The sequence below is a fragment of the Vulpes lagopus genome, chromosome 1, assembly GCF_018345385.1.
Source record: "Vulpes lagopus strain Blue_001 chromosome 1, ASM1834538v1, whole genome shotgun sequence".
In the NCBI taxonomy this organism is placed as follows: Eukaryota; Metazoa; Chordata; class Mammalia; order Carnivora; family Canidae; genus Vulpes; species Vulpes lagopus.
Genome location: NC_054824.1, coordinates 106997850 through 107018678, shown reverse-complemented (window position 1 = coordinate 107018678; position 20829 = coordinate 106997850). Strand labels below are relative to the sequence as shown.

At 51.4% G+C, this 20829-nt stretch overlaps 1 protein-coding gene across 1 annotated transcript in view; it reads left to right on the top strand.

Annotated features, from left to right (window-relative positions):
- Positions 1 to 20829, top strand: part of MYO5B (myosin VB) — a 327031-nt gene that overhangs the window by 237751 nt on the left and 68451 nt on the right. Inside the window, exons 15-17 of the mRNA XM_041727359.1 lie at positions 3732 to 3887; positions 4757 to 4854; positions 10609 to 10695. Of these exons, the coding sequence (XP_041583293.1) occupies positions 3732 to 3887; positions 4757 to 4854; positions 10609 to 10695 (341 nt within the window). The remainder of the gene's footprint in view (positions 1 to 3731; positions 3888 to 4756; positions 4855 to 10608; positions 10696 to 20829) is intronic.

Genomic DNA, 20829 nt, shown 5'->3' with positions numbered 1-20829 from the left:
TACAGAGCAGACAGTGGGAGCTGCGGGTTGTGGTTGTAAGAGAACCTCAAGACTGGAGAAACATCTTGAAGGGGGGGGGTAGTTGAAACCTCAGGCATGAAGGAGACTATGCAGGGAATGAGGCTTAGGAAAGATAAATGGTGACGGTGCTGTCCTGGAAAACAGCAGCACGCCGGGGAGGCCCATGGGGAGGACGGCCTCGGACAGTGACGAGAAGGACTCCACGAAGCTGCACCACTTCCAGCTGCTGGATTCACTAGGGAGGGTTCTGGGAAGGCGCCATCAGGCTCTGCTTTGGAAGCACAGGGAGACTGTGGGGGACGCGGCACAGGGACGGCCACATGCACGGGGAGGTGGTTCAGCCTGGACAGAACGTGAACATAGCTCCGTGTTCATGGGCAGAACCTGGGAACTGGGGAAGATTGCAGATGGGAGACAATGCAGGAGCCTGGGTCAGACGTAAAGGAATCCTCTGAGTCCATTCTCTCATTTTTATAGATAGGAAATTTTAAATCTAGTGAAAGGTTAAGAGGTTTGCCTGGGTCACACAGCTAATTAAGGGGCAGAGTCAGGTCTAAAACGTCCCCTGACCCTGGCCCGGTGCCTGTCCTGGGGCCCCTTGCATCCCTGAGACCTGCTAGGGTGTAGGCTCTTGGGTCCCTAAACTGCTCGGCTGTGGTGCTTTGTGTACAGTGGAGTCCAGACTCCTTGTCACACTGCAGCCACAGGGATCTTTCCCAAAAGATCACTGGTCACTACTCCCCTCTGTGACCTATTGTTGCCTGGGCTCTGGCCAGGCTGTCGGGGTGCAAGTCCTAGCACTGCCATGGGCCAGCTCTGTGGTCTTGGACCCTTACCTCTGTTTCCCTGTCTATAAAGTGGGATGTAATATCTAGTGGTCATTGGAAGAACTAAATCTTCATATATGCTTGCTGCATTCTAAGTGCTCAATAGATGTTAGCTGCTCTTATTTAAAAAACCAAAAACAAACCCTTAATGGCTTCACATTGCTTTTAGGATAAGACCCAAATCTTCAGTGAGGACTTTGCATGAGCTGGTCCTTCTTATTTCCCCCTCAGGCTTGTTCTAAAGCTGTCTTGGCTTTATATTGGTTCCCTGAACACACAGATACTCCCTGACAGGCTTCTCTGCCTACCGCCCGCCCCCAGTGACCCACCAGCTCAAACATCCCTTCCTGAGAGAAGCCTTTCCTCATTTCTACCCTGGGGCTGTGATTCAGTCATGTGTATCTGTTGTTTATTTCTTGAGGAAATCATCTTTTTGTTGTCAGGCTTTTAATTTTGGGGCTGATTGATGAGAGTTCACCTTCCGTGCTAGATCATAAACTCCACGATATGTAAGAGGCTCCATCTGTCTTTGTTTTCGTGTTCCCAGCTCTGAGCTCAGAATTTATTTTTTTTTACACATGTGGCAGCCGTATCACTCAAGTGAACAAGCCAGCCAGTTTGGTTTCCTGACCATTCAGGGACCTAGTCTTTAGTTCCTGTTCTTTGAAAGCACATGGAAATGAGGATTTAATAAATGTTTCATTTTTATGATGTTGACACGTGCATATTTTAGCCACAGATTCTGAAAATCCTATTTGAGTTGTCTTTATCCATCAGACAGCCCAGTTACTTTTCCCTCTAGGAAGGCAATGTTCGTGATTTTGAAATACCACATGTGAGCAGAAGAGCAAGTTGATCTATTTTGAAAATACTGAAATAGGAACTGAATTGTCACCTGTTGGCACCTGAGACTGAGAGACCTCCTTCATGTCATCAGGGTGACCTCCCAAGCTGCCTGGCTGACAACAAGGGCCTATGCAGGGATCTGGGGATGTGTTACTCAGGAACACCGTAGCTTCCCCTAGTGCAGCCATGCCATCACTAGCCTGTGTCGGCCACGGAGGAGCCAGTAGTGACAATGGACCTGAGCGGCTTATCCCACATGCTTTGTGGCCTTAAGGTCCTTGGTTGGTGCTTTTAGACTGAACTTCCAACCCAGACCATGGAGTTAAAGAACCACAATCCTTATCTGCATATAGATCGCTACGGAAGAAAACAGAAGTCAGGAGCTTCCAGTGTGACAAGTGAAAAGTACAAAGTGAGACTAGGACTTCACAGAACACGTGTCGACCCCAGCATGTATGCCTGCATGTGTGTATGCACAGTTGTTTAATGGCTTTGTACCCCGTATGACTCACTAGTGTGTGGTGTGAATTCACTGAGCTGTGGTATACAATTACCATTGAATCTAAGGTTGAGTGCGTAAAAACTGTTAACTGATGCTACTTAAGAGTGGGGTTAGGAGGAAGTAATTTGTTTCCTCTGTTTTAGTTTGAAATCTTGATATGGAGGATACAATAATCAAATGTCGGTTTTCAGCATTAAGCATCATGACCTTATGTGTGTGGGCAAGGATGGCTGCTGTGATGAAGGGTTTCTGCACAGGATCAGGCTTTGCCAGCTTTTTTTTTTTTTTTTTTAAGATTTATTTATTTATTCATGATAGAGAGAGGCAGAGACACAGGCAGAGGGAGAAGCAGGCTCCATGCTGGGAGCCCAACGCAGGACTCAATCCCAGGACTCCTGGATCACGCCCTGGGCCAAAGGCAGGTGCTGAACTACTGAGCCACCCAGGGATCCCCACCCCCTCTTTTTAAAGATTTATTTATTTATTCGTGATCAACATAGAAAGGCTTTGCCAGCTTCTTAATGCTGCTGGCATGAATGACCAGGAGACTATTGTGTATTGAAACAAGTTTTGGCCTAGGTATCCAGAGGCCGGGGTTCTGGGCCTGGCTTGGCTGGTAACCAGCAGCCCCAGGTGAGTGAATACCAGCCACCATCCTTGGTGCTAGGACAAATGGAGATGGAAGCAGGATTCCGGGGAGCTCTTCTTTCTTCACCCACCACTCAAAGAGGTGATTTTTATGCTCTAGCTCTAAAATTCGTCTGCAGCTCAAAACTTTTACTGTGTAGACAGATTTTTCACATATATATTCTCTAATAAAAATAATAAAACAGGGCAACGTTGGAGGGCTTATTATATGCTGGGCACTTTACTGTTGCTCACGTGGACTATCTCCCTTAATCCTTTCTCATGCCCACTCCCCCATGGAGGGGGAGGCTAGGAGGCTGTAGACTCAGTGAGCAGGGGACTCAGGGCCCTGTGCAGACCTGAACTGGTACCTGGGCGCATGGTGATGACGTGAGGAGGGGTGAGCTGGGAAGGTCCGTGGAGGATGCGCCTCTCAGGATGAGCAGAGAGGAGAGATTATAAATCCTAGAAAATTTGCATTATTCCAGAAAGAGACTCTGCTCTTGTTTTCAGTCATTCTACTTTGTTCTTCTCTGGGCCCCGGCCTCCACTAAACTGCTTGGTGTTCCCTGGACATTTCATGTAAACGGAATTGTGTGCTCCGTGGTCTTGTGTGTCTCACTTCTTTCACTTGGCCAGGGTTCATCTGTGTTGTGGCACATGTGGGGACTTTACTCCCTTAGGTCGTCGAAGAGTATTCGCTGTATGGATCTGCCACATTCTGTTTATCAGCTGTTTGATATTCATATTGTTCCCACTATGTGGCTCCTCTGAATAGTGTGGTTATGGGCTTCGGTGTGCAAGTTTGGGTCTAGATGTGTCTTCAGGTCTCTTGGGTAGGTACCAGAAAACTGCTTTGAAAGTCCAAGAGATCTCGAGTTCAGTGATCTTCCCGTGTTTGTTTCTAGTTCCCACTGGTGGCTGATCTGTTTCATGATGACAAGGACTCCGTTTCTGCCACCACTACATCTGGGAAGGGCTCGTCTTCCAAGATCAACATCCGCTCTGCCAGACCTCCCCTGAAAGCTTCCAACAAGGAGCATAAGAAAACTGTGGGCCACCAGGTAAGCCTCTGGCAGGAAGCTGTGGGGCAGGGCCAACCTCTCTGCAGGTGAAGGACTGTGGCAGACTCAGAGGGAGGCCAAAGCAGCCTTGACATCTGCACCTTCAGCCACCAGCGCTCTTTGAAGGAGGAAACTGGGAAGCCCTCTTTAGAGGGAACTGAGAGGAAAGAGAAAGGGAATGAATATAGGCTCAAGCAGTGCACTTAGCCCCTGGTAGGACCACCTGGTTGAAGAAGCAAGAGGGTCCTGGAATCTGCAGGTTGGGTTAAATAAGCCTGTGGACCACAAACCTGAAGCCCCTTCTGTGGGGTCTTTGTGGGATTTTGTGTCCAGTGTGTCTCCCAAGATGGGGGTTGGGGGGAGGGTACCTGTCACGCCCTGAAAGCCGCTAACCTTTCTACTATAGAGGATTTGCCTCTTCTGGATGTTTCACATTACTTTACAAACTTTACAAAGGCTGCCCAGGCACTGGAGGTGGGGGCTCCAGGCCTCAGGCTTAGGAATAATCAGTCTCCAGTCACTGTGAGGACTTCTGTCCCATTTCCCAGTACTGACTGACACCCCCCCCCCTTTCATCTCATTTAATCTACCACACTGAGTTAGATGTGTCAGCAGCTGGGATTTCCCTGTTTGGTTCAAAGAGTCCTGAAGCCAGAATGTGGGAGGGCCTTGATTTTGGACCTACAGCAAGGCCGGAGTGTCAAATAGGATCTGACCCTAGGTCTCTGAATTTCTTCCTATCCTTCTGGATTCATAATGGCCATGATAGAATCAACAACTACTGCCACCAGTCTGTGGGCATTTCTTTATTATACATCAGCAAAATGTTAGGGAAAAATAACTGGTGTTATTTCGTCTTGTCCCTCCAGTTCCGTACCTCCCTACACCTGCTCATGGAGACCCTAAATGCCACGACGCCGCACTACGTGCGCTGCATTAAGCCAAATGACGAGAAGCTCCCCTTCCAGTAAGTGCCTGCATGGGGTTTGATCAGCAGCCCCTCCGATGGAGTCAGGCTGATCAAGCCTGGCTTCCTTACAGGTTCAGGTGGAAGAGACTAGGCACAGCCTTGAAGGGGGGTCTGGGGCAGGATGAATAGTGACGGTTCACATGCTGAATACTGGCCCACAGACATTTACCAAGTTCCACCTATCTGCTGTCTAAAAGGATTCAAGAGAATGAGAGGATACAGGTCACTAATTCCACAGAGTCTACAGTGGTGTTGAGTGTGCACACCTGAATCAAACAGAGAACCACATAAGAGTCTGTCAGTAAATGTAGATGTACCTGTGTCTCACAGCAGATGTTCAATTCAGAGGTGGGAAGATAGTGGGAGGGGTCGGGGAGGCCTCTTCCATTGGGGAAACTTGATCTCAAGTGACGTGTTGAGTGATGACACATAAGGCTGGTCCTCTATCTCACATCCCCTCTACCTCTGAGTTGCTGCAGTTAGCCATACCCACTCACCTTCCCCCACCCCACTCCTCAGCCTTTGCTGGTCTAAATTCTACTTCTACTCCTATCTTGGAAATTGTCTTCCAGTTCTGTCCATGCCCGCATGGTTGACCCCACCCAAATCTGTATAATGGCAACTCTGTACGTCTCTGTCAAATTCCAGACCAGACTTTCTGAATGCCTGCTGCAGCTTTGTTGGCTGATTCACATTCAGCGTGTCTGAAATCAGACTCCTTGTTTTCCCCCAAGAAACGGTTCCTGTTTGGTCTGTTATATAGTAAATGGTGTAACCATTTCCTGACAGCTCGTTTACCCCCCAGACCTGAGAGTCACTCTGGACCAGTGCTGACCAGGAGAACTTTCTGTGGTAGGTGGAGCTGCTCTATAATGTGCGTTGTCCAAGATGGTAGCCACCAGTCATGTATGGTTATTGTGTGCTTTGGGATGTGGCTGGTGTGACTGAGGAACTGAATCCTGTCACTTTAGTTGTATTCAGATAGCTGTAGCTGGCTAATGACTACCATGTTGGACAGTATAAGCTGTGATTCTTCCCTCTGACTCCTGCATGTCCAATCATGGTCAAAGTCTCATGGAATCTCCTTGAAAACGTATTCTGGTTTCCCTTTTCTCTTCCTTCTGTGAAATTGTTTTAGACTCTGTATCTTGCCTATAATGTTCCTCAAAGCCTTTAGGACAGTCCCTTATCTACTTCCATAACCCATTAGTCCATGGCCCTCAGCCACCACCCAGGCTCTGTCTTCTGGCCCAAGGAGGTATATTTCTAAATTTTTAGAGCACTTTATTCCCAGCTTTCTGACCTCCTTTTTTAGTCCTAGCATAATTTCCTTCTGGCAATTTATCCTGGCAACTCTGTAAGAGTATCTGAACTCTCCTCTACTGTTCCTAGTATCTCATGAAGCTTGACCTGTGCTCCAGTGGGCCTTGTGCTGTAAAAGGTCAGGAAGACCACACTGAGTCAGCCTGCCTTGAAGTGTACTGATTGTTGACTCTCTTCTCTTCCTCCAAATTTCTGAGAAGTAGTTAGGAATTCTCCCCATGTGACATGTTTACCAGCTGACTCCAGAAGAAGAGAGGCCGTTTAGTGGGGCGGTGTGAGTGAGAGGCTTCCATCATGTGTGAAGGGCAGGAGTGCCATGTAGGGGCCCCAGGGAGGAGAGTCGAGGGCTGGGAACCAGCTCTGTCCTCAACCAGCGGCAACCTTGGGCAGTTCATTCCTCAGGACCTGGTGCCTGCCACCTGCTTGATTCCCCTGCTGGGTCTCCCCTCCTGGATGAAGAGAGATGCTGGGGGCTTTTAGGATGACTATCTAGTCCTAATGGCCCACATTTCTAAGATCTTCTTTTGCCTTCAGGCCCCAAATTGCCGTAATAAAGTGGGGAGAATACTGAGCCAGGTCAGAGCACTTGGATTCTGGTTGGGGCTCTGCAACCAAGTGTTTGACTGATCCACGAGCTAGCCCTGTACTGTTGGCCTCACTTCTCTATATGCTAAATGGAGCTAAAACTGAGCATCCTGATTAAAGGAATCCAGGAGATGGCGTAGATGATCTGTGAGAAGCATAAAAATTTTTATGAGTAAGATATATAACATTTTAAAATATATGTATCTTATTAAAAATATAGATGCAGGGATCCCTGGGTGGCGCAGCGGTTTGGCGCCTGCCTTTGGCCCAGGGCGCGATCCTGGAGACCCGGGATCGAATCCCACGTCGGGCTCCCGGTGCATGGAGCCTGCTTCTCCCTCTGCCTGTGTCTCTGCCTCTCTCTATCTCTCTGTGACTATCATAAATAAATAAAAATTTAAAAAAAAAAAATTAAAAAAAAAATATAGATGCATCCTTCTAGAAGGAAAGTTCTGTATGCCTCCCGTCATTCCCTACAACTGCTCTCTCAACCTTAGCATCCTTTGGGCCAGGTATATGCTATTATGGGGGGCTGTCCTGTTGGATGCTGGCAGCATCCCCATCACCGTGACAACCAGAAATACTTTGATTGCCAGCTGTCCCTTGGAGGACAGAACTGTGCCCCTAGTGGAGGATGTCGTCCTCCACGAAGTGCTTTGATAGCATCTCTTACAGAAATGTCTTTTTCCCTCTCCTTCCTTCAAAAAAACATCTATCATACCCCTTGCTCACTGGACGCTGGGCTAGGACAAGTGGGATGACAGAAATGTCCCTCATCCTTAAGGAGTTACCAGCACTGACCACAGATAGCAGTGTAGATGTGACCGTCTGTGGGTACATGGGGGTGCTGCAGGAACAGAGAAGCAGGAGGGGTGGGGAAGTGTCCAGGGTGGAGGTGGCCTGGGCAAGTGTGATAAATCTGGGGTCGCTAGTTGGAGGACCTGGCCAGTGTGCTGAGGGCTGGTCCCCCCCGCTCCCCGGCCTCAGGAACAGACAGCCCTGGGAGTCCTGAGGTCCTGAAGCATGACTGCAGCACGCCACAGAGAGTGAGTCCCAGCTGGAGCTGGCAGCGTGTGCAAAATCAGTGAGGTGGCACATGACTGCTGTGGGGAGCTGGGTTCCAAGCTGCTGGCTTTGCTGACCCTGCAGGTTCATTGGGAGGAAGAGGTATAACCCTGCATTTCAGCAGATGGACTCTATCGGTGGTGACTGTGCAGTCCCGAATGAAGTGTTGTGTGTCCCCACCACAGTTCTCCCAACTCCACTAGGTGGGATAGCTGGTGTTCTGCCCTTGGTCACCTGGTAGCAGGCAGTGAGACTGGTGAGAGATGTGGGTGACCCTGGGCTTTCTTTCCTATTGAAGACATGAGATTAAAATGCAGAAGGTTGGCTGGCTGTCCACGTCCCCAGGGCATGAGCAGTTAAGGAGGGTGGCAGTGTCGTCTTGGCGTCTACTTGTTTTCTCCCCATGGTGTCGTTCTTCTCTATCACTTAGTCCTTACAACAAACTGGTGAATTAGAGTTGGGCAGAGAGCCTCAGCCTCTGTTGGACCAGGGAGGAAAAGGAGCTTCAGGGAGATGATGCGTTGCCCGGAGTGGCACAGGCTGTCCGTGGCCGTACCAAGTTTTCCACTTCACCCTTGCCCTGTTCCCCCACATCCCATGGGGAAAAGAATGCCGCCAACTTGGGAGGAGAGTGTGTGTGTGTGAGCAGAAAGTCGGTGGGACCGCAGGTGGACCCACAAGAGACAAGGGATCACAGATGCTTGCCAAGCATGCTGCCCACCCCTAGTACGCAGAGTAGCCTGGATTGGCCCGGCCTGGGGAATGCTGGTGCAGAGAACCTTGCGGGGGAAGCCCATAGGAAGCTGTTCCCAAGCTCCAGCACATCCTGACTCCAGGCCCAGCTGGCCACCCCTAGGCTGAGGGAAGCAGAGCCTGCATCCCAAAGGCTGTCTCAGGTCACTCAAGGTCATAGTAGCCTTGATGTTCCATGTTCTCAATGTCTCGCTATCCCTGCACATCAGTGAGGGGTCTCCGGGGATCCCAGTACCACACTGCATCCTGGTGATGCATCAGAATACAGCAAAAGGGGTGCCCAGGTGGGCTCCAGGTGTAGTGAAGGCTCCACACACGTCTAGGCTCCTTTGGCTTTATTTCAGCCCATAGGACCTTCCATGAGGAGCTCTTGGCCTACTTAGGAAAGTCAAACTCATTCCCCTGAAGTAGCCCCCTTGTTGGGGACTGTGTAGACTTCAGTGCTTGATTGTCCCTCACCTATGTGCCATGGGCACCTTGGGGCTAGAGTAATCGGGAGGACTTCCTGGAGGAGCTGGGTGTTAAAAGTAGCCAGACTTGCTCAGGTTCAGAGGTGGTTGGGGAGGCCCAAGGGGCATGGGCCTGGAGGACCATGTGGATGACCCTGGGGACCCTGAGTCCCAGGGTTGGCCTGGAAGGCAAGGAGTCCCTGGACTCAGGTCAGCTCATGGCCATCAGGTGTGTGGGAGGTGCCTACTGATCCAGTCCATGTGCCTCGATGGACATCTGGGTCGTTGGCGCAAGAGAGGCTAGCACTGGGACCTAAGCGGTGGTATGTGGAAGTGGGAAGTCAGGGGACATCTCCAGGGCAGAGCTCTGATCCATACTCCCAAGCTGTGAGAAGACCCTGGGCCGTCGGGGAGGCAGCAGGCAAGAGTGGCCAGAGGCCACCCCCAGGTCCTGGAGATGAAGCCACACATGTTTCTGCTGGGCAGATGGGCTACCTGCTGACTTGGAAGATGTGCTAGGCCTGTGTAGCCCTGGGCTCGGGCTGAACTGAGAAACAGAAAGGGAAGGTGCATGTACTTCCCATCCCCTCACAGGTGGACAGTGGTCTTCGCCAACTGTGAGCAGGAATGGGTTCTGGTCCAGCTCGTGCTTCCCTGTGAGGACTCCCTGCTGCCCGAGCTGGCCCTGGTACTCTCCCGTCTCTGGCAGTGCTTGTACCGGGTTATCATGTACCACTTGGGGTACTGCTTCTGTCCGCTTCTGTCCCTCTGTGGGCGCTCTCAGGCCACGCCTGGTTGCTGACCTTACAGTGTCCTACTCAATGTACATGTTGGAGTAAATGCTGGGGTTTCATGCGAAACAGCAGTTTGGGGCAGGTGAGCTATTGCAGACATGCCTCATGTCTCTGCAGACGAGCAGCTGGGTTTCCTTATCCTACCTGGGCAGCCACCACGACTGCAGCTGACCATGCATGCATCCCAGTGTTGGTCTAATATGCATGCATGGTGGTCTAACTGCTCTCCCGGGCCATTGGGTTCAATCTTTGCACCAACACTAAGAAAAGGGATCCTACTATTAGACCCTGTTACATAGGTGAGGGTACGAAGGCCTGAGGAAGCCATGATGCTCTTTCCCTAAATAACCCATGCAGCTGGAAAGTGACCAAGTCACAGTTCAGACCACAGGTCCTCCTGGCCGGGAACTCACCCTCTAACTCCTGAACCAAGCACTGCTTGTGGTGGCACGTGCAGAGGAGTTGGCCTTTGAATGAACGCAGATGCCCATGCAGGTGGAAACAACAAGGGAAGGGTTGGGGAGGAGGCAGGAATGGGTCCTGGAGGGCACATAGAATTCACTTCTGCCAAGAGAAAGACCACGTACCCCAGGTGAGAGCAGGGACACGCACAGGGCTGGGGTGCTGCTCTAGCTCCCGCACCTGCCAAGCCAGGTCAGTTTGTCTCCACGTGGCGGCTGAGCTCAAGGTGCATGGCAGTCTGTGGCTCCGTGCAGGAAGAAGTCCTCTGTCCCTTGCTCCTGTTTCTTTGCCACTTACAACCTGTCTTGCTGTCTCCGCAGCTTTGACCCCAAGAGAGCAGTGCAGCAGCTCCGGGCATGTGGGGTGTTGGAGACAATCCGGATCAGTGCGGCCGGCTACCCATCCAGGTAATGCACCCACCAGCCGTGTGCTTGATGGGTGGCCACGGCCAGGCTCCCCGGGGATCTCGTTTACACAACAACACTGACGCTCCACAAAGTCCCCAAATGCTGAGGCCCCGAGCAGGGTGCCCACAGGGAGGAGGACGGCACATTGGCCTGAGAGGTGATGGGAGTTCACGGGGTGGGGGCATCATCTGGGACAGCTTTTCATGTTTTGGGTTGGCATTGGTCTGGGTGATGAGCCAGCCGGGACCGCAGAGGAGAGTTCTCCTTTGTTTCCACCTTGTTCCCTTTTTAAAAATATATTGTAAAATACACATATTTACAGTCGGAGTTGTTTTGAGGTGTACAGGTCAGTGGTGGTAAGTGCACTCCTTATCAGTGCACCGTCTCCAGGGCTCTTTTATTCTGTAGCCATTAACCACCAAATCCCCATGTCCTCCACCCTCCACTGGTGGGCAGCCACCATTTCCACTTTGTTGCTGTTTCTGGGGACTCTGTGTCCTTTGTGTAAGTGGATCCTGCGGTGGTGGTGTGGTGACTGGCTTCTTCCACTTGGTCTGGGACCTTTAAGGCTCACCCATGGGGCACATGTCAGGATCTCCTTCCTTTTTGTGGCTGAACACTATTGTAGGTACAGATAGCTTTTTGTTCATCCATTTATCAATGGGCCCCTTTAACTTGAAACAGAATCCAATCCATTGTGGGAAATATAATCTTGAATGTAAAAACCACTGTCAAGATCTAGTTTGTACTATGGATAAGCCCTTGAGCCACCTGGTATCTGTCAAAGCTATGGCAAGACTGGATCCTTTCTGGATACTTCCCTGAAGTAGGATGGCGACCTTAAGTCTCTTGAGGTCATACTGAGGAGACCAGCATCTCCTAGGCTAGATGTCCTTTGCCATGAATTGGGGCTGAGCTGAGCAGAGCCTCCTAGCAGCCCAGAGCTTGTGTTCGTTTCCTCAGGGACCCCTGTCCTTGGAAGGGCTGTATGTGTCAGGAGGTGAAGTGAACCAGGAATGGGGAAGGAGGACGTGCAGGCCAGGCCTCCCTTCCCCCTCCCTGCTGTCTCCGGCTGGCACTCGGCTGCTGCCGTGGAGGAATTGGTGTCATAGCAGCAGCCATTGACCACGGAATAACTCAAATGTTGAGTTATTGATGATTCCCAAATGTTAGGCCCTGGATGGAAGTTAGTGCTGGAATTAGGGGTTTGCATTTGCCCGGGAAAGCACAAGAACTGCCAGTGATCTGGACACCCAGGCAGCTTGGGACATTGGTGGGGACAGTCTGCCCTGGCCAGCGTGGAAGGCTGGAGTCCTCTCCCTGCAACCCTGTCTCTCCATGCCTAGAGCCCCGGGACAGCCTCTGTCTGTCTTCCACCTCCTGTTCTGACCCTGAGATCTGAATACAAATTGCTGACAACTGCTTGATGAACAAGGTGAGCCACACTTGCCCCCTCAGGGTAGGGCTCCACCTGCTGTGCCCTGTCTGCCCTGCAGTGCCCGCCACTAGCCCCTTGACTGAGGGGCCACGGGTGCGGTGGCTCCACAGAGCTGCAGTCCAGCCAGTTGGATTAACTTTCAGTGGCTACTCCAAGCACAGCATTTGGATCAGTTGGAATTCGTGCAACTCACAAAACCCACAGGGGCCTTGTGGAGCCGCCTGGCTACTGCTTTTGCACGTGTGCTCCCCAGGCAGCTGGGCTCTGCTCCTGCCTCCCAAGGAAGTCTGTAGTCGATCTTCAGCCCTCTGTTTCCAGAATGGCTTTGCAAGCCATTGGTGGGCCAGGAAATCAATGTAAAGGGCCATGATGGGCGTCTTGTTGATTTAGTGAAGTGACAAGGGATAGAGAATAGAAGGTGGCAGTTTGTGGTAGAGAGGATCTCACAGCGTGTCCTCCTGTGAGCTTCATATATAGACGTGATGCGTTGTGATGTAAAACACACTGTGGCTGATGAGGCCATGGAGGAAAGTCACTGTGGCCATGGTTGAGAGGACTTAGGAGCCCCCTTCCCCCACCTGGCATCTTACTGCTCATGGCCATCAAATGGCACCGTCCCAACAGGTATATCAGGGGCAAGGAGCAAGGCTAGGGTTTTATATCTGCTCCCCAGGGGCTGGGCCCCAACTGGAGGTTTGGTGTAGATGGTGCTCTGCCTGTCCCAGCTTGGGAGTAGAAGCCTAGACTGCAGACTGTGCATGAGCCTGAGAGGAGCCCAGTGGTCGGAGTCAGGCCTGGCTTGCACCATCCATTCCCATCCTCCTTGGCTTGGTAACCTCAAGCAAGTCGACTAATCTCAGCCTGGGCTGCCCTGTCACCAAGTAGTCCTGTCATAAGTGGTCATCATGACTGACATAATGCACCTCAAGGCCTCCACGTAGAGCTAGTACATGCTTATCACTTGCTTAGGTGTGAGCAAGAAACCGCATCCTTACAGATGCGATTGTCAAGGCAGAACGAGCCCATGCCAGGAATGTTTAGCTTAATTTTTGTGAAATCCCCGTGTGTCTGGTCCCCTCAAAAGAGCATCCAGAGTTCCCTAAGGAAAGTCTTAGAATTACCTACAGTCTGTCAGAACCGGAGCCAAGACCTCCCATGTTCAACCATGGAGGATCCTTGTAGGAGAACCTTTGAAACTGCGGGTCCTCATGGTCTCACCTGTGCTGTGCAGCCTGGAGGCCCCCAGGTAAGCAGAGGAGCCCAGGTGCCCATCTCCATCTCTAATGTATACTTGGTGCTGCTGGGGGTTTTGTCAAGTGGGAGGCATGACCATTGGGACGGTGCCACTCCAGGGGAAAGGAAATAAGCGTGCAAAGACAAGATGTTCTGAGGCTGTCTTAGGATATAAAGAGCCACCTGTTTCACCAGGACTTTGTGAAACATCGAGGTGTTTGGTGGTAGGATGACGCGTGCTCTGCAGAGGGTGTGAACTTCTTAGAAAACATCAGGGAAAGCCAGGAGTCTGGGTCTGACCGTGCTTTAGGTGGAGGACCCATGCGCCTCTGCCACCTGGGGTTCACCCCTGGACTCACTGGCAGCCCTGCGGGGAAGTCAGAGTGACCATGTGCCACCCACGGTCCCACCAGAGTTGCTGCTGCAGCAGAGGATCCTCTGTTCTGGAAGTGGACTAGGGTTTACTCCTGTTGGTCTTACATGAGCTGCTACGATGAGCATATTTTCTTGCCTTCATGTCTCCTCTCCTGTTAATCTGGCCACCTGCTTCAGGTCTCACCCCCTTCGAGCTTCTAGCTGTGTGCCGAGGCCTGGAAGGGGATTCAGGATCCACGTCGTGGCCTCGGCACATCGGAGCTCAGAGCCGAGGAGAAGGGATGAGAACCTAAAACAGAGAGCAATGTGTAACTAGGCCAAGTTTTGGGAGGAAATGTGGCTTCATGGAGGAGGGGAGATTTGAGGTGGGCCTTGAAGGGGTGAAAGGGCTTCAGGTTGGTGGGGAGACAGCAGGAGGAGTCCACCAGGCTGGAAGCCACGGGTGTCCAGGTGCAGAAGGGGCAACCATTCGCTCCTACTGGTCAGTCTTCCAGTCTCAGCCTCCGCAGCGAGGCTTCTCTCCTCACAAGACAGCCTCTCCCTTGGCAGCTCGGAGGCTGCATTGCCTCCAAGTCTTGAGATTCCTATGGAAAGCTGCTGCTCCTGCTGCCCACTCCACCCAGCTGAGAGCAGAACTGCCCTCAGTGTTGACAAACCCGCACCCCTGCCTCTCATCCAGTCACACATCCTTCCTTCTAGCAGATGATCACAGGGGTTTGCATAGTTGCAAGCATTGTGGAGAGTGTACGGAGGGAAGGAAAATCTGGTATATTCTGCTTCACAGAAAATGTGACCTCATGCTGTGATTTACACTTTGGGGCTCAGGTCTCGCACGGCCGTACCTGTGCCGTCTCAGCAGAGTTTGCTGAAGGCTCAGGGAGGATTCCCTCCCCAAACTGCTGTCTGAAGGATCATCTTTTGAGAAGAGGCGCCACAGTTCTATAGCACACCTGATAGTGTCGCGGTAGAGCTGAGTCACCTGTGTTATTTCAGGGCTAATCTGCCCTCCCCAGGCCACAGCGCCCAGGTTGGCACTTCTTTGAAAGGTGAGTGGTAGGGAGAGGCCTGGGGGGCAAAGTACCACAGCAGTGGTCTTCTGGCTCCATGCATTGCCTGTCTGCCCCTGCCCATTGTGGTGGGCATTTGGGGTGACCTCACTGTTTGAAAATCTCCCTTACACTTCATCCAGGAGGCTGGCGTGTCTGCTGTGTCTGGGGATTAAGGAGGCAAGCTGTTGTAGCTCCTGCGTTCCTGTCGAAGTGCTAGTGCTCAAAGGAATGAAGGGTCACGCGTGTGACCCTGTAACGTAGAGCCATTGCAGTCATTGTTACCCTGACTTTGGGGCAAGATGAGCCCTCCTGAGCGGATTGAGGGTCATCTCAAAAAGAATTTGCCTCCATGGCACTAAGACTTGAGAGAGCAGAGTGATTCCACTTGCATCAGCTTGTCAGACAACCACGACTTTGCAGGGCTGCTGCCAGAGGAAACCTCAGTGGCTTCTTTGATGAGGGGATTACAACGCAGGACATTTTCCTACGTTTCTCCAATTGAAGTGACCAGAGGGTTCCTGCCACTTTCCAGGGAAGAAGATACCAAAGATAAAGAGACATGTGGTCCAGGGTCAGAGGGACCTGTGAGAATTGTCCAGAGGGCACTTCCCTGGGAGCCCTTGCGGAGGGCAGTCCTTCACAGCTGAGACCTCAGCTCAGGTTCCTGGGTCCAGCCCACGGATGCCCACGGGATGCTTGGCTGGTCCTGCCGTGAACAGAGGCCCAACAAGCCCACAGCACCAGCCCTCTGCAGCTCCCTCGCCCTACCCTCCAGCCCCAGGATACTTGCCTATTTTTATCTCCCTAAGAATCATGGCTCTTCTGTGCATCTGAATTAAAATGAAGATGTATCATTCAATCTGAAATGTACTGCAGTGGCTAAGAAATACTCATGTCACCGTGTACACAAAACACCGTGATGACTGCAGTGTGTGGCCACTGTCCCCTGGGCCTGGCGCCCCCCTGGGTGTATCTTGGTGTGCAGGTGTGTGCCCCTCTGGGGGCGGGGGGTGGGGGTCAGCGCAGCTTTGGTCCCAGAGGGTTGGTGAGGCTGGCTCCCTGAAGCACAGCATGCATGTTGTGGGAGAACGACTTGGATGTGCAGTGTGTATATTTAAAAACAAAACTGTTGAGTCTTCCATGCTTCTCCTATACACCTCAGAAAAACTCAGCAGTGGTCTCTGAAAGGACTTGCACCCCTAACCAGGCCCCCATCCCTTCTGCCCCCACAGGGACCAAACCCCGGACCATGGCAGGAGGTGGAGCCTTGAGAGGTTGTTCCTCACCTGCCCATTTCATCACAGATGCAGTTACTTGCTGAGCACAGTGACTTAGAACATGACAATTCTTTTGCCCCCCCCCACCCCCACCCCGCCGCCCCGGTCTTATGGCCCCTCATTCTGGCCCCTCCCCTGCTCTCACTTCCCTGACCTGAGTCTGTCACAGGTTCCTCAGCAGGGCTGCACATCACAACTGCTTGGCCAATGGGCTCAGCCTTGAAACCACCCCTTGGGGGAAAGTGTCGGTCACAGGTCAGCGGCAGCCCCTTGGCTAGATTGGGGCTGTGCCAGGACTGCTTCCATTTCCACTCCTCACATTGTAGCTCAGCTCCAGCTTGGAGCCAGTAGGGAAGCACTAGGTTTCTTTCCCTCGGCAGCAAAGCTGAGCAACCTTCCACCTCGGCGCCCCCTGAGGCTGAGCCTGTGTTTCCCTGGACGTGGCTGGGGGCAGAGGGGAAGGCAAGGAGAGGCTGTTGGCAGCGGCCTGAAGGGTGAACACCCTGCTGCCCGACACTAGGAGCCCCTCCCTGAGTATCAGGGCTGAAGTAAGGGCAAGGGCACGTCCTGTGCCTCATGTGTTGCCTTGCAGAAGTCCTCCACGAGGCTCGTCTGTTCATCACGGTGACTTATACAACTTGGGACATGATTTAGGTGCAGTTAAAGTATCCTTCTAAGGTGTGTGGTTCTCAGGTGATTCTCATTATATTCCCAGACTCGTACAGCCCTCACTACTAGTCACAGAATGTTCTATCACCGCACAGAGAACCTGGTTCCCATTTGAGATCACCACCTCTTTCCCCTCCTCCCCCTCCTCCCCCTCCTCCCAGCCTTACCACCACTAACTCACTTTCTCTTTCTATGAATATGTCTACTCTGGGCCTCATACCACAAGAAGCGTATAATGAGTGGCCTTTTGTGTCATCTGGGTTCTAATGTGAACCAGAATGTTGTTCTTTCATATTGCCTAAGACCATCGTGTTTGTAAGGATACACTGCATTTTATCCACCATCAGTCAACAGACATTTGGGTTATTTCCACTTTTTGGTAGGTGCGAGTAATACTGCCTTGATTATCCATGTACATATTTTTGTGTAAACATGTGTTTTTCTCTTGCTTGTATACTCAGGAGTGGGATTACTGGCTTGTATGGTAACTCTGTTTACCCCTTGGAGGGCCTGCCAGACTGTTTCCCACAGTGGTCACACCATTTTATGTTTCCACCAGCAGTGGATGTGGCTTCCTACTTCTGTACGTTCTTACCAACAGTTGTTACCGTCTGTTATCACAGCCATCCTGTGGGGTGTCAAGTGGGATTCCCTTGTGATTTTGGTAGTACTTCTCTGATGATTAATGATATTGAGCATCTTTTCATGTGCTTATTGGCCATTTGTATATCCTCTTTGGGGGAAATATATTCAGATCTTTTGCCCATTTTTTAATTGGGTTTTGTCTCTTTGGTACTCTGGTAGTTCCTTATATTTTCTAGATACTAGATGCTTATCAGATAAGACCTGTAAACACACTCGCTATTTTCATCCTCATGATAACCTGACATGCCGTCTTCAGGGATTCTTCTTCATGGCCTGTTTCGTAGAGACTGTGACTTATGCCCTGGTCTCATTGGAGGGACTCTTAACATTTCTTATCCAGCCAAAGCCCCTTGAGGGCCTCTATCCAGGAGAAGGGAGGGCACAGTGCTACCACTTCGACAGATCTGCCCCATCTGTTCACATTCATCCACTGAGGACCACTCAGGGAAGTGTGTTCTCTAGAATGTTCCCACACGTAGATGGTTAAGTCCATTACCAGGCTCTAGATGGGAACTTCGTCAACCAAACATCACCCTATGTGTTTGCCACATGCCGTCTTGAGCCTGAGGAGCTTGTTACAAAGGAGCATCTTTCCAGCCTTGCATCTGATCTCCCTGTTCTTACCAGGAGGAATCATAGGTCCTGGGCTTTCTCTACCCAAGTCTTCCCATCTGGTAGAGAACTGTGACTTTTCTACCAGATGGGCAAGCCTCCCTAGCAGGTCAGGGGCATGTGAGATCTGAGAGATCGAGCCAAGCCCCTGGCCTGTGAGTCCAAATCCAGGGAGAGCACCAGGGCTGGGTGTGCATTCTGTCCTCGAGGTCCCCAGAACTCCATAGAGCCCAGGGCTGAAGCCACAGTAGGGGCCTAGTAGTAGACCATGAATGGGCACTCTTCTCCCACCATCAAGGTGAGATGGAAGAGCTGCCAGGCCTAGTATTGGCTTAAGACAGATCCAGGCCAGTGAAGCACACTCATCCTGCAAGAGGGCGTGGACCTGTCCAGGGCTGCCTGAGGAGGGTGGAAAGGGCAGGAAGGGAAGCAGCAGACTCACATTGTGGAGGCAGATGGTAGGCATGCTTGGTGGTTCTCAGGAAGGTGGCTTTGGGCTAGAACTGTCTTCTATAGTGAACACTTTGGAAATATTCATGGACATTTTTGCCTATCTCCAGGAATGAAGTGGTAGGGAACAGTCTGAAGATATTCTGTGTGCATGTGAGCACAAAGGGTTGTCCTGCTCCAAGGCCAGCAGTGCCATTTTTGAGAAGCACCCATAGAATGAGAAGATTTAATATTGCGATTCCAACCATTTTATTGGTCAGGAAAATACCCATTCTTTTAAAATGTGATTGTGTGTAGTGATAGCATGATAGGTGCTGAGAAGTTGAAAAGTGTATCCTAGCCCAGCCAGCAGAGGCTGGAGTCCAGTGAAGAAGCTAACACCTGTACAAAAACTGTCTTTTATGGGAGGTTACAAGGCTCTGTATCCCACATGGAGACAGGAACAGTTAAAGATGCTATGAGAGGAAGGGATTCTGTGGTGGTGGGGTGCTTTCGGGGGGAATCCTGGACACCTGTGGTCCTGTGGAGGGGTCTTCTCCAATTTTCATGTGACCCCAAAAAACCTCCATCCAGGTGTCGCCACCAAATCAAGAAGTTCTGTGAAGAAATTCTATTTTTTTGAAAAATCATCGCCTATTCTGTTTAGCTTCACTTGGGAGATGGTTCTTGTACAAGTGAGGGAGCCTTTCCTGCAAGGACTTTATCTCTAAAAGCACAGAGGCTGGCAGAAAAGAGGATCCACATTTGATTCTGGGTCCTTGACTGAAGGACACTCATACTGCGCATGTCACATGGTGGCCGCATGCTCCCTTGGTAGCCCCGGAGGGAGGACCTGCCCTGAGCCCCTCAGTGGGTGGCTTGTTGTCTTGGGCCTCCCCCTGGAGCAGGTGCTCAACGAAGCCTTCGTGAGGAAAAGAGCATGAGGATCAGGCAGGAGGGAAGAGTAACTTAGATTTGTGGAAAGCTTTGGGTGAACACTCCACATCCATGACCTCCTGGGCCCCCAAAGTGTCAGAAGTACTTCCCGAGGTGGGTGATGCATGCTCCATTCTGGAGACTTCCATGTGGGCAAGTGTAGGACGTGCCTGAGGTCTCACCTCTGGTCCACATCAGCACAGGCCTCTGTACTCTAACGTACTGTCCTGGCCTGGACATGTGTGTAGTCGCATCTCCCTACTGTCTCATTTCCTTGGACCTGTCACTTCTCTATGTGATGGAACTGTCAGCAGTAAGAGTTCTTCCAATTAGAGTCATTTAGGGTTTTTAGCCCAGCGAAATGGTGCTCTGATTATATCCCCCAGAGAAATTGCAAACTCACAGGGAGAAATAAGACAAGAACACAAGTAACTGTAGTACGGGGTGGGGGAGGGAGGTGCCACCAGGAAGTGACACGGGACATGCTGAGCAGCCTTCAGGGGGAGCCCACACCTCCCAATGGGCAGGCACGAGCAATGGGATGGCTCGGGCCCCACAAAGCCTTTTGTATGTGCACGTAGTGCCATCTGCATCTTCCCCCGCGTGGAGGTACTGGTAGAGAGAACGGCCTGTGTTTAAATCTTGGGGATCGGGACAGACAGAGCCTGGGAGAAATCCAGGAGCCTGTGTGTGTGTGTTAGAAACACAACACACATCCAGTCTGTGGCTTTTCATCACTCTGCCCCAAAGCTCCAGAATCAGGACGGCTCAGACCTCAGGACTTCTGACGTCTGTCATACAGACTGCTATCCTTGAGAGCCTCCCGCAGGGCAGACCCCCTGCAGCACTGGAAAAGGCCTGCCTCTGGTGGGTTTGGTTCATAGACCCCCTTGCCACTTGAGGGGAACCTGACAAGTGAAGCAGGCCTCAGGGGCCCCCACCTTCATCCATCCCCCTGAAAGAACCTGCACGTGCTGCCGGGAATCCGTGAACAGGGCCACCTACCACCTGGCCAGCTCGAGCTGAGCAATGGCTGCCATTACATCTGTGACAGTTCAAAAGTGAGCAGCATGCACATAGTGTGCCTGGGCAGCTCGGTCACGTCATGGTCTCGGGGTCCAGGAATCGAGCTCCCTCAGCCTCCACCCGTCCCCTGATCGTATTCTCATGCACTCTGCTGTCTCAATTAAAAAAAAAAAAAAAAAAAAAAAAAAAAAAAAACAAGCATGGAAACAAAGCCTGCTAGCTGTCACAGGGGTCCGGAAGGGAGGAAAGAATAGGGAGGGACTAATCCTGGGCATGGGAGCTTGGGATTATGAAGATGTTCTGGAATGCAGCACTGGGCACGGTTGCATGACTTTGCAAACGTACTGAGATCTGCCGTCAATACTAAGAGTACCTGTATTTGAGTCTGTATTTGAGTCCTCTCAGGAAAGCAGTCTTTAAAAAAGGTATAACCTGTAACCAGCCA